Raw genomic sequence first — 14187 nt, 5'->3', positions numbered from 1 at the left:
TTTAAAACAGCTTCTCTAGCTTGAGACAGAAGTCGGGGGAGAGGAATGAGAGGAAATTCATCCACTCTGGTTTAAAATGGCCTCTCTGGCTCGAGACAGAAGGGAGGGAGAGGAAAGGGAGGAAATTCATCCATTCTGGTTTAAAACAGCTTCTTTGGCTTGAGACAGAAGCCGGGGGAGAGGAATGGGAGGAAATTAATCCACTCTGGTTTAAAATGGCTTCTCTGGCTTGAGCCGAGGCCAGGAACCAGAAGTGGGGAAAAGCTGAATTATTTCCAACTCACTTACTGCTTTGTAACAGAAATGGCAGAAAAAGCTTCGGAAGGGTAAAGGGACTTCCGGTTTCCTTAAAAACTTCAAAATTGCTTCAAAAAGCAAATCTTTCCTAATTTATTCTGAATTACGAAGATTCCGACCGAACCTAACCATGCCTAGTGTCTACCTTAGTGGGGCTGTGCGGTGTACACAAAATGCAAGAGCCCTATGAGCATTTGAGCAAATGCAGAGAATGCTCAAGAAGCATTGAGGGTTCTGGAAAAAGAGTTGGGAGAACAATGTCCTGAAACATGTGGAACTGAGTTGCCACTTAGGTAGAAAGGAAATGTCCATATGGAGCATGACTTTGTCTATGTGGAACTTAAGATAAGGCTCATCAACCCGAAGGGTCTTGAGCTCGCTAGCACAGTGGGTCGAAGTGATAGCTACTAGAAAGACCATCATCTTCCAGGACAGCTGGGATACATGACAAGTAAATAAGTCACAAAAGGAAAGAACCGAAGCTGCTACTTTCATGGATGAAAGGAACTCAGGACTCAGGCCCCACATTGGTGGGGATGGGTGGGGCTGGAGTCCCTTAATTGAACAAGCTTTGCAAGAGAGTCCAAACAGCTGCGTAGACACAGAAAATACCGCAGATGGGTATTTCACAGAGACCATGCTGAACAAACATCCATGCCACGCAACCTTAAACGCAACATCCAAAGCTTATGTATTGGCTGTAATTTGAATTTATTTATTTCGTATCAAAAGCACTGCATAAATTAGTATAAAATTAATAAAAATAGAAGGAGTGCAGGCGGCTTTTTTGACCAAAAACGGGCAACAGTAACAGCATTGTCTGTAGCTTCCAACAATTCTTCCTCTGTACAGGGCATAGTGGACAAGCATACAGATGCGGAGTTGTCTGTCCTGCTCCACAGTCACACAAGGTGTGGGATTCTTTTAAGTCGTGCCATTTTGCCAGGTTGTCTTTTGATCTGCCCACTCCACTTCTGAGTCTGTTCAGGGACTTCCATGTTGCCCATTCTTGGTTTGCCCCTGGAGGAAGACCTTCTTTCGTGGGGGGGGGGGGGGGCATTCAGTTGGGGTTTCCTGGTTTAGCTGCCCAGAGGGAGATCCTTTCTGTTGCTGGGGGGACACCAAGACTTGATTTGAGTCTACTGGTAGGAGGCTGGTAGCCATGTAATGGATGGCTTTCACAGGGTTCAATGTTATTTCTTTCACATTTAGCAACAACTTCCCGTTGCACATCGAGGGGGGGGGGCAATGCCAGCTATCTTGTAGAGCAGTGGTTCTCAACCTTCCTAATGCCACGACCTATTAATGCAGTTCCTCATGTTGTGGTGACCCCCAACCATAACATTATGTTTGTTGATGGTGGTCAGGCATCAAAGCCAACCTTAAAAACTCTGGCATAGACTCTGAGAACAGGGAATCCCTGGCCCTTGAGCGCTCTAGCTGGAAGTCAGCTGTGACCAGCAGTGCTGGAGAATTTGAAGAGGCACGAATGGAGGGCAAAAGAGAGAAACGTGCCAAGAGGAAGGCACGTCAAACCAACCCTGACCGGGACTGCCTTCCACCTTTTTTGACCAAAAACGGGCAACAGCAACAGCATTGTCTGTAGCCTCCAACAATTCTTCCTCTGTACAGGGCATAGTGGACAAGCATACAGATGCGGAGTTGTCTGTCCTGCTCCACAGTCACACAAGGTGTGGGATTCTTTTAGGCAGTGCCATTTTGCCAGGTGGTCTTTTGATCTGCCCACTCCGCTTCTGAGTCTGTTCAGGGACTTCCAAGTTGCCCATTCTTGGTTTGCCCCTGGAGGAAGACCCTCTCTCGTGGGGGGCCATCCAGTTGGGATTTCCTGGTCTAGCTGGCCAGAGGGAGACCCTTGCTGTTGCTGGGGGGACGCCAAGAGGAGTGGCAGTTCCCATAAAGCTTTCCCTTGATTTGAGTCTACTGGGAGGGGGCTGGTGGCCATGGAGTGGGTGGCTTTCACAGTGTTCAACCTTATTTCTCTCACATTTAGCAGCAACTTCCTGTCGCACATCGGGGCGGGGGGGGGGGGGCAATGCCAGCTAGCTTGTAGAATTTATCAACTGGGGTAGGTTTAAGACCTCCTGTGATTATTCTGCATGTTTCATTCAATGCTATGTTTACCTGCTTTGCATGGGTAGACGTATGCCAAACAGGGCAGGCAGACTCGGCAGTTGAGTCAGACAAGGCCAGGGCTGATGTTCTTACTAATTTTGGGTCTGCACCCCATGTGCTGCCAGTAAGTTTCCACAGGATGTTATTGCGTGCAGCTACTTTGTGCTTGGTATTCAAGCAGTGTTTCCTATATGTTAGTGCTCAATCTAAGGTGATACCGAGATATTTAGGATGGAAACAACGTTCAAGCTCTTGACCTTCCCAAGTGACTTTCAATTTCCTGTCGGTTTCACGGTTGCGGAGGTGGAAAGCACACACTTGTGTCTTGGCAGGGTTAGGCATCAGGTGGTAAACAGGTTGTATGTATTCATACATAATATTTTGATGTTTTGATAGTGAAGGTGGAGCCGAATGCAAGTAACGTTAATGGTACATTTTGGCCCAACACAATATGAAGTTACTCTGCAGTTATTGGACCCCACTCAATTTGTCAACTATCGGCCTGTTTCCAACCTACCCTTTTTGAGCAAAGTCCTGGAAAATGTGGTGGCCGCTCAACTCCAGGTATTCTCGGAAGACACGGATTATCTGGATCCGGCACAGCCTGGCTTTAGACTGTCCGGACATGGAACCGAGACAGCCTTGGTTGCCTTGGTAGATGATCTACGCCGGGAGCTAGAGAGGGGGAGTGTGTCCCTGTTGGTTCTGCTGGACCTCTCAGCGGCCTTCGATACTGTTGACCACAGTATCCTTCTGGGACGCCTCGCCGGAATGGGTCTGGGGGGCACTGTTTTACAGTGGCTCCGGTCCTTTCTGGAGGGTCGTACCCAGAAGGTGTTATTGGGAGACACCTCAGGATTCCTCAGGATTCAATACTGTCTCCCATGTTGTTCAACATATACATGAAGCCGCTGGGGGAGATCATCCGGAGTTTCGGAGTGCGGTGTCATCTGTACGCGGATGATGTCCAACTCTGTCACTCCTTCCCACCTGCTACTAAGGAGGCTGTCCAGGTCCTGAACTGATGCTTGGCCGCTGTGACGATCTGGATGAGGGCTAACAAACTGAAATTGAATCCAGACAAGACAGAGGTACTCCTGGTCAGTAGGAAGGCTGAACAGGGCATGTGGTTACAGCCTGTGTTGGATGGGGTTACACTCCCCCTGAAGACGCAGGTTTGCAGCTTGGGTGTGATCCTGGACTCATCGCTGAGCCTGGAACCTCAGGTCTCGGTGGTGACCAGGGGAGCATTCGCACAGTTAAAGCTTGTGTGCCAGCTGTGCCTGTATTTTGGGAAGTCTGACTTGGCCACGGTAGTCCACGCTCTGGTTACATCCTGTATAGACTACTGCAACACTCTCTATGTGGGGTTGCCTTTGAAGACTGTCCAGAAGCTTCAACTGGTCCAATGGACGGCAGCCAGGTTGCTAACTGGAGGGGCTCTCAGGGAGCATACAACCCTCCTGTTGCGCCAGCTCCACTGGCTGACAGTCTGCTACCACGCCCAATTCAAAGTGCTAGCTTTGGCCTATAAAGCCCTAAATGGTTCTGGCCCAACTTACCTGTCTAAACGCAACTCCCCTTATGAACCTGCGAGGACTTTAAGGTTGTCTGGAGAGGCCCTGCTCTCGGTCCCGCCATCATCACAACGGCTGGCGGGGGCAAGAGACAGGGCCTTCTCAGTGGTGGCCCCTCGGTTATGGAATGCCCTTCCTATGGAGATTAGATCAACTTCTTCTCCTTTAGCATTTCACAAAAAACTCAAGACATGGCTATTTGAGCAGGCATTTGCGAATACTGAGTAACGGACATAAGAATGAAACAACTACAAGGTGGGATTGGACATTGTTTTAATGAATATTTATTGAATTATGTCTTATTACAGCTGTTATGTTTTTATTGATGTTAATGTTTTTATATTGTAATTGTGTTTTGATGGTATTGAATTTTGCCTTGTAAACCGCCTTCAGTTGCCAGTAGGCTGAGAGGGGCAGTATACAAATACTGTAAATAATAAATAATAGGCTTGGGCAATCCATGGTTCTAAATGGTTCTAAAGTACTTACAAAACTAAAGTTCTGGTGGTGAAAATTTCAGAACTCTAACAAAACTCTCAAAATTTCATAATAAATGTCAGTTCCTAATTGGTTCTGTCATTAAAATCACCAATAATGAAAAAATAATTAAATTTTGAAAGTTTTGTTAGAGTTCTGAAATTTTCACCACCAGAACTTTAGTTTTGTAAGTACTTTAGAACCATTTAGAACCATGGATTGCCCAAACCTAATAAATAATAATAATTGCTATGCAAAGAAGAAGCTTTTCTTCTCATTAGAACCTACAGTCTATGAAATCCATTGATTAACTTCTTGTATGTGAGAGAAAGATGAAAGGAGAAAAGCCTTCTTGTCCCCCCCCCATCTTAGCACTTCCATCATGTATGAATCATTCTCACATGTTGCTCTCCCTCCCGTTAATTAAAATCGTTTTAGGTTTGCCCTCTTGATCATTATAGTTGTGTTATTTCATAGCAAAAAGACACAGTTCTTTATGGAGTATTCAAAACCCATATTTGTTTCTGATGCAAGCACCCTGCTACAATGCGACAACACCAGCCAAATCCAGCAACGGTATGAAACCAGCCTAAGTCTGGCCGTGTCCGTACTTACTCACCAGCTTGTTCCAGAGCAATCATGGTGGCCTGCTCAATCAAATCTCTTTCGATGAAGCTCCGGAAGTCTTCGCTGTAAACGCTGAGGTCGGGGAGCTGGAATGTGTAGATGGGCATTTCCAAGGGGGAGTGTTCATTGTTGCATTCGCTGGCCACGTGGGACCGGGCAAGGGAAACTATTGCTGAGCTGGCATGAGAAATCCCTCTGGACAGCCTCTTTTCTATGGGGAAGAGAAAAGGAAGAGGAGGGCAACATTAACTCAGCAGTCTTAAAACATGGCTTTACCCGAAAGACAAGCATCCCGAGATCTGCGGATTACCTGGGAAGGAATCCCCCTGGAGCATTGCAACACACCCAAATACCTGGGAGTCACTTTGGACCGTGCTCTGACCTACAAGAAGCACTGCCTGAACATCAAGCAAAAAGTGGGTGCTAGAAACAACATCATACGAAAGCTGACTGGCACAACCTGGGGATCACAACCAGACACAGTGAAGACATCTGCCCTTGCGCTATGCTACTCTGCTGCTGAGTATGCATGCCCAGTGTGGGACACATCTCACCACACTAAAACAGTGGATGTGGCTCTTAATGAGACATGCCACATTATCACGGGGTGTCTGCGCCCCACACCACTGGAGAAATTACACTGCTTAGCCGGTATTGCACCACCTGACATCTGCCGGGAAGTAGCAGCCAATAGTGAAAGGACCAAGGGAGAGACATCTCCAGCTCATCCCCTGTTTGGGTATCAGCCAGCACGTCAACGACTTAAATCAAGACATAGTTTTCTTAGATCTACAGAGACACTCGCTGGAACACCCCAGCAAGCGAGAGTACAAAAGTGGCAGGCCCAAACCCAGCACCTCAATCCGTGGGTGATACTAGATGAGAGACTCCCCCCTGGGCACACAGAAGATGGGGCAACTTGGAAGGCACTGAACAGACTGCGCTCTGGCACCACGAGATGCAGAGCCAACCTCAAGAAATGGGGCCACAAAGTGGAATTCACGACATGCGAGTGTGGAGAAGAGCAAACCACTGACCACCTGCTGCAATGCACCCTGAGCCCTGCCACATGCACCATGGAGGACCTTCTTGCGGCAACACCAGAGGCACTCCAAGGGGCCAGATACTGGTCAAAGGACATTTAACCAAATACCAAATTTGCAAAATCTGTGTTTTTTTCCCCCCTTTTTCTTTTTAATCTGTGTGTTTGTTTTGCTCTGTTAGAATTGTAATACAATGGTTGCTGATGACACGATAAATGAACCCAAAAGGGAAATCTCACTCAACAATAAGCATGCTGTTGTACCTCAGAAGGTGTTCACCTTGCTCACAGCATTCACCAAGAAACCAAACTTGGTAACAAACAGTTTATTGTATTGTCGAAGGCCTTCATGGCCGGAATCACTGGGTTGTTGTAGGTTTTTTCGGGCTATATGGTCATGTTCTAGAGGCATTCTCTCCTGACATTTCGCCTGCATTTATGGCAAGCATGCTCAGAGGTAGTGAGGTCTGTTGGAACTAGGAAGAAGGGTTTATATATCTGTGGAAGGACCAGGGTGGGACAAAGGTCTCTTGTCTGCTGGAGCTAGCTGTGAATGTTTCAACTGATCACCTTGATTAGCATTTGATGGCCTGGCAGTGCCTGGAGCAATCTTTTATTGAGAGGTCATTAGATGTCCTTGTTTGTTTCCTCTCTGTTGTTGTGCTGTTCTAATTTTAGAGTTTTGTAATACTGGTAGCCAGATTTTGTTCATTTTCATGGTTTCCTCCTTTCTGTTGAAATTGTCCACATGCTTGTGTATTTCAATGGCTTCTTTGTGTAGTCTGACATGGTGGTTGTGAGAGTGGTCCAGCATTTCTGTGTTCTCAAATAATACAGAAAGGAGGAAACCATGAAAATGAATAAAATCTGGCTACCAGTATTTAAAAAACTCTAAACTTACAACAGCAAAACAGCAGAGGGAAAACAATCAGGGACTTGACATGAAACCAAACAATGCCTGGTCTGAAGGAAATTCCCTAAGAGCTCAATTTAAGTCCCAGAAACTGATTTCTACTCCCCCCCAGTCTTTGACCTTAATTGCCGAATTCTTTCTGACCTGCGTAAATATTGGGCCTCTCTACGGTTCTGGCTAATTTCCAGCTGGTGACTGGTCTTATCTATCTCCTTATCTATCTCCTCATGCCTTGGTCACCTCTAGATTGGACTAATGTAATGCACTCTACATGGGGCTGCTCTTGAAAATGGCTCAGAAATTCCAACTGGTCCAACGGGCAGCAGCCAGGATGTTAACTGGTGCTCCTTACAGAGAGAGGTCAACCCTCCTGTTTAAGGAGCTCCACTGGCTGCCGTTTATTTTCCGAGCCCAATTTAAGGTGCAGGTGCTTACCTACAAAGCCCTAAACGGTTTGGGACCATCCTACCTGCGTGACCGCATCTCCGTTTATGAACCCACACGTTCACTTCGTTCATCCGGAGAGGCCCTGCTCGTGATTCCACCTGCGTCACAGGCGCGTTTGGTGAGGACGTGCGACAGGGCCTTTTCTGTGGTGCCCCCCCGACTCTGGAACACCCTTCCCAAAGATCTTAGACAGGCCCCTACATTGGCAGTCTTTAGAAAGAACTTGAAGAACTGGCTGTTCCGATGTGCCTTTCCAGAATAGGAATCTCCAATAACAAGTCCCAGAAGCACTTTATTAGAATTAAGATTGCTGCACACTGCACACTGCACTTACCCTATAATCCTTACATATCACCTGTCACATCAGCACTTTTAATCTTTGTACCCATTACTCTGGCCCGGCCCAGTTTTATAGTGTCTTGATGTATTGTTTATTGCTTGTTGTTTATTGCTGCTTTAACTGTTTTTAATTTACTTTAGGTGTTATATTGTGTTTATGTTGTGTTTCGAGGCCTTGGCCTTTGTAAGCCGCATCGAATCCTTCGGGAGATGCTAGCGGGGTACAAATAAAGGTAATAATAATAATAATAATAATAATAATAATAATAAACTGCAGATGTGAAACTATCTTGCAGACTCGAGCCTCCCAAAAGATCTCCGACAGGCCCCTACACTAACAGCTTTCAGAAGGAACCTGAAAACTTGGCTGTTCCGCTGTGCCTTCCCGGATTAGGAACCCCATCCCAAGTCCTAATAGCACTTTAGCACAGTTAATATTGCTGCACACCGTACTTTAATCCCGACGCCCCTCCTACTATTTCAGCATTTTTAACCTTGTACCTCTCACCGGCCGAACCAGTTTTTATATTGTCCCGATGTATAGTTCTGTTGTATTGCTAATTTTGATTTGATTTGTTTTTGTTTTTAATTTGCTTTGTTATGTTTCTATTGTATTGTGTTGTGGCTTCGGCCTGTGTAAGCCGCATCGAGTCCTTCGGGAGATGCTCGCGGGGTACAAATAAAGTTAATAATAATAATAATAATAATAATAAGGGAGTGAACTTTCCTGCAAACTCGAGCCTGGAATTTTCTCATGAGAACTTAGCCTTTCCCCTGGCGCTTCTCGATCAGAGTCTGTAGTAACCTTATTGTCCAAAGTGTCTCCATTTGCACCTCATCCTCATTGACATCCAAGACAGGCTCAGAAACATTAAAAGGGGGAAACACTATAACAGATTCAGGGTGAAACACAGGCTGAGTCCCAACAGAACTAGAGGTGTGCAAAGCGGCTGAAATCCTATTAGTAATTTGTTTTGGAGACTCAGATGGCCCCACTTTGTTTCGTAAAGATTTGGAGGGGGTCCCCTTTCGTTTTGTAATCCGAATTTCCAAAACTTTGTAATGTTTTTGTTAAGATTTTTTCCATTTAGTGGCAATGGAGAAAATTTCAAGGCCCATTTCTCAGTAATTTTTCGGATATCAGGATGAGACTTGGAACACTTGTAAGCAACACTGACAACTTTAAGCCTGCCAAGTTTTAGAACATTTCAGTCATCCGCTGATTTTTAGGAATTTTAAAAAGTTTTTACAAATATATTTTTATAAACTACAAGAGGTATTCTTTTAATTTGTGCATATGGGACAACATATGCAGGGTATTAATCCTGCAAAGTTTCAGAAAAAAACATGTTCATTTACTGATTTTTAGGATTTTTTTTAAAAAAATGAACACACATCTTTTTTTCTTATTAACTCAATAAAGAACAATGCTGAAGGAAGGATACCAACTTTGCAGAAAGCTGTATGATTGGCTAACAAGGAAAAAACAGCATGCAGCCAGCTACTATTATCACAACGCTCCTATTAAAGCAGCTCCACGTGCTGGAAGAAGCAAAGACCACCAGCATTGAAGCGATGGTCCTCTGCCATCAGCTCCGCTGGGCCAGCCACGTTGTCCGGATGCCTGACCACCGTCCCCCAAAGCAGTTGCTCTACTCCGAACTCAAGAATTGAAAATGGAATGTTGGTGGACAGGAAAAGAGATTTAAAGATGGGCTCAAAGCCACCCTTAAGAACTCTGGCATAGACACTGAGAACTGGGAAGCCCTGGCCCTTGACTGCTCCAGCTGGAGGTCAGCTGTGACCAGCAGTGCTGCAGAATTCAAGGAGGCACGAGTGAAGGGTGAAAGAGAGAGGCATGCCAGGGGGAAGGCACGTCAAACTGGGACCGCCTTCCACCTGGAACCAGTGCCTTCACTGTGGGAGAAGATGCGGGTCAAGAATAGGGCTCCACAGCCACCTACAAACCCACAAAAATAGTCATCAAGGAAGACCATCTTACTCGTCCAACGAGGGATCGCCTAAGTAAAGTAAGGTTGATAAGTTTCTGGTCCCAATTCAAAGCGCAGGTTATGACTTATAAGGTCCTAAATGGTTCGGGTCCTGCCTATCTACGTGACCACATCTCCCTCTATGAACCGGCGCGGGCTCTAAAATCTGTCGGGGAGGCCCTTCTCTTGCTCCCACTATTGTCACAAGCACGGTTGGTGGGAGAGGGCCTTCTCAGTAGTGACCCCCCCCCCCCGGACTTGGCAACACCTTCCCAAGGGAGATTAGGCAAGCCCCCACACTGTCCTCTTTTCACAGGGATTTGGATGTATCAGTTAGCATTTGAGATCACCTAGTCCCTAGTTATAAACGGTTATCAGGCTCCTCAGCTTCTCGCTTTCAGCCATCAAAGTGGTATCATCTGCATATCTAAGGTTGTTAATGTTTCGTCCAGCAATTTCAACTCACCAAGAAACCAAATGTGGTAATAAATAGTTTATTTAGGCTGTTTATTACTAAACGTGGTATTGGATTCATCAAGCCCCAGTGTTGCATGATGTGTTCTACATACAAGCTGAAAAGAGAGGGTGAGAGTAGACAGCCCTGCTGTAATCTTTTCCCAATCTTGAACAATTCTGTTGTTTTGTGGTCTGTTCTTAACGTTGGTCGTTATACAGATTCCTCAGGAGACAGGCAATGTGGCTTGGGATCCCCATACATACCACCAAGAACTTGCCACAATTTATAATGATCCACTGAGTCAAAGGTTTTAGAATAGTCAATAAAACAGAAAAGTCTTTGCTATATGGATATTGAGAAAATAAAGTCCAGGAGATGTGAAATAAAGGTAAAATTGGAACAGCTTGTGGCACAGTTGGCTAGAAGTCAGATGCATTAAATCACCACTAACTGAAAGGTCACGGGTCTGAAGCCAGCCCGGGTTGGAGTAAGCTCCCGACTATGTGTCTAGCTTGCTGTCGACCTCTGCAGCCTGAAATACAGTTGTGTTGTGGCTCAGCTGGAGCCTCAGGAAGAGCAGGAAGAGGATGATGGATTTCAGATTCCTGAACATGTTCCTATTGTTGAAACAGACAATGTTGATGCTGAGGACGAGGAGTTCCAGTTTCCCATGGGAAGGAATGTTGTCTTAGAAGATGTTTCTGATCTTAGCAAAACTTCACAGGTGCAGGTGGAGGAGCCTGCTGATTCTCAGGCTGCCAATTCCCAGCTCCAGGATAAGGATAATGAGGTATTCGAACTTGAAGGCTGTGCAGACTTAGATAGGGCGGATCGTTTGGAATTCAGGGTTCACCGTAGTACAAGGCTTGCAAACAAGAGGTTAGAGGTCAAAGGAATGCTTTCATGCTGGGAAAGTATATTTAGTGAGCTGATTGCAGGCAACCTTTTGTCAGTGCAACTTCAGCGAACACCCTGATAACTTCTTGGGAATTGCCTGGGTTTTTGGGCAATGCTTTTGGCTACTGGGACTTTGATTTGGATCTTGGGTTCTTGAGACTCTGTCATGTTGCCCTGGAATCTTATTTGATCAATGCTTATGGGTTATGCTTCATGTTATTTGCCTTTGGACTTTGGAAACTCTGCCTTTGCATTTGACTATTGAACTCTTGCAACTTTGCTTTTGTGTTTAAGACTTTGCCTTTTCTTTAATAAACTACAAAACTTACAGCCTTGGTATGTGTGGTGTTCTAAGCAAGGTGAATCTATCCTGAGGTGCAACAAGTTGCATCTGTCAAGTAGGAAATTTAGGTACCGCTTATGCGGGGAGGCTAATTTAACTAATTTATGATGCCATAAAAATCTCCAGTAGCGGGCAAAAGAATGAGGAAGTACTCCATCAAGGACTTGGTGCCACAAGTGGACCGTGAAGCGACAGCTCCCCCGGTGACCGGAATTCGAACATACCCTCAATAAGCTTAAATTGCCTCTGCGTTTGTCTATATATGTTGTGTGTCTAGAATAATAGAATCCTAGAATCAAAGAGTTGGAAGAGACCTCCTGGGTCATCCAGTCCATCCCCATTCTGCCAAGAAGCAGGAATGTTGCATTCAAATCACCCCTGACAGATGGCCATCCAGCCTCTGTTTAAAAGCTTCCAAAGAAGGAGCATCCACCACACTCCGGGGCAGAGAGTTCCACTGCTGAACGGCTCTCACAGTCAGGAAGTTCTTCCTAATGTTCAGATGGAATCTCCTTTCTTGTAGTTTGAAGCCATTGTTCCGTGTCCTAGTCTCCAAGGAAGCAGAAAACAAGCTTGCTCCCTCCTCCTCCCTGTGGCTTCCTCTCACATATTTATACATGGCTATCATGTCTCCTCTCAGCCTTCTCTTCTTCAGGCTAAACATGCTCAGCTCCTTAAGCCGCTCCTCATAGGGCTTGTTCTCCAGACCCTTGATCATTTTAGTCGCCCTCCTCTGGACACATTCCAGCTTGTCAATATCTCTCTTGAATTGTGGTGCCCAGAATTGGACACACTATTCCAGGTGTGGTCTAACCAAAGCGGAATAGAGCATGGGGAGCATTACTTCCCTAGACACTATGCTCCTCTTTATGCAGGCCAAAATCCCATTGGCTTTTTTTGCTGCCACATCACATTCCTGGCTCATGTTTAACTTGTTGTCCACGAGGACTCCAAGATCTTTTTCACACGTACCGCTCTCGAGCCAGGCATTGTCCCCAATGTTGTATCTTTGCATTTCGTTTTTCCTGCCAAAGTGGAGTATCTTGCATTTGTCACTGTTGAACTTCATTTTGTTAGTTTTGGCCCATCATCTCTCTAATCTGTCAAGATCATTTTGAATCCTGCTCCTGTCCTCTGGAGTCTTGGCTCTCCCTCCCAATTTGGTGTCGTCCGCAAACTTGATGATCCTGCCTTCTAGCCCTTCATCTCAGTCATTAATAAAGATGTTGAACAGGACCGGGCCCAGGACGGAACCCTGCGGCACTCCGCTCGTCACTTCCTTCCAAGATGAAGAGGAAGCATTGGTGAGCACCCTCTGGGTTCGTCCAGTTAACCAATTCCAGATCCACCTCACCGTAGTTTTGCCTCGCCCACATTGGACTAGTTTCCTTGCCAGAAGGTCGTGGGGGACCTTGTCAAAGAAGGCCTTCCTGAAATCCAGGTACGCTACATCCACGGCATCATTCCCCGCATCTACCCAGCTTGTAACTCTATCGAAAAAAGAGATCAGATGAGTCTGGCATGATTGTTTTTGATAAATCCATGTTGACTCTTAGCGATGACCGCATTTGTTTCTAAGTGTTTGCAGACCACTTCCTTGACCATCTTTTCCAGAATCTTGCCTGGTATCGACGTGAGGCTGACCGGACATTGGTCATTGTTTGGGTCGTCCTTTTTTTCCTTCTTGAAGATTGAGACCACTTGGCATTGAAGACAGAGGGGAGCAGAAGACACTGCCATCTTGTCTTTACTAATAATATAATATTATATTATAAGGCGTACGGCAAGGCTGCATACTCTCACCCAACCTTTTTAACTTGTATGCAGAACACATCATGCGAGGATGTGCGGGGCTGGATGAATGCAAAGCTGGGGTGAAAATTGCTGGAAGAAACATTAACAACCTCAGATATGCAGATGACACCACTCTGATGGCCGAAAGCGAGGAGGAGCTGAGGAGCCTTCTAATCAAGGTGGAAGAAGAAAGCGCAAAAGCCGGATTGCAGCTAAACGTCAAAAAAACCAAGATTATGGCAACAAGAATGATTGACAACTGGAAAATAGAGGGAGAAACCGTGGAGGCCGTGACAGACTTTGTATTTCTAGGTGCAAAGATGACTGCAGATGCAGACTGTAGCCAGGAAATCAGAAGACGCTTACTTCTTGGGAGGAGAGCAATGTCCAGTCTCGATAAAATAGTAAAGAGTAGAGACATCAGACTGGCAACAAAGATCCACCTAGTCAAAGCCATGGTCTTCCCTGTAGTCACCTACGGATGTGAGAGCTGGACCTTCGGGAAGGCTGAGCGAAGGAAGATTGATGCTTTTGAGCTGTGGTGTTGGAGGAAAGTGTTGAGAGTGCCTTGGACTGCGAGAAGATCCAACCAGTCCATCCTCCAGGAAATAAAGCCCGACTGCTCACTGGAGGGAAAGATACTAGAGACAAAGTTGAAGTACTTTGGCCACATCATGAGGAGACAGGAAAGCCTAGAGAAGGGAATGATGCTGGGGAAAGTGGAAGGCAAAAGGAAGAGGGGCCGACCAAGGGCAAGATGGATGGACGGCATCCTTGAAGTGACTGGACTGACCTTGAAGGAGCTGGGGGTGGTGACGGCCGACAGGGAGCTCTGGCGTAGGCTGGTCCATGA

At 46.0% G+C, this 14187-nt stretch overlaps 1 protein-coding gene across 2 annotated transcripts in view; it reads right to left on the bottom strand.

Moving 5' to 3' along the window:
* Positions 1-14187, bottom strand: part of OTUD7A (OTU deubiquitinase 7A) — a 231530-nt gene that overhangs the window by 76388 nt on the left and 140955 nt on the right. For both annotated transcript variants that reach the window (XM_067471243.1, XM_060755795.2), the window contains exon 6: positions 5104-5322. In XM_067471243.1, coding sequence (XP_067327344.1) covers positions 5104-5322 — 219 coding nt within the window. The remainder of the gene's footprint in view (positions 1-5103; positions 5323-14187) is intronic.

The sequence above is a fragment of the Anolis sagrei genome, chromosome 9 (genome assembly GCF_037176765.1).
Source record: "Anolis sagrei isolate rAnoSag1 chromosome 9, rAnoSag1.mat, whole genome shotgun sequence".
Lineage (NCBI taxonomy): Eukaryota > Metazoa > Chordata > Lepidosauria > Squamata > Dactyloidae > Anolis > Anolis sagrei.
This window is presented reverse-complemented; position numbering and strand designations above follow the sequence as displayed.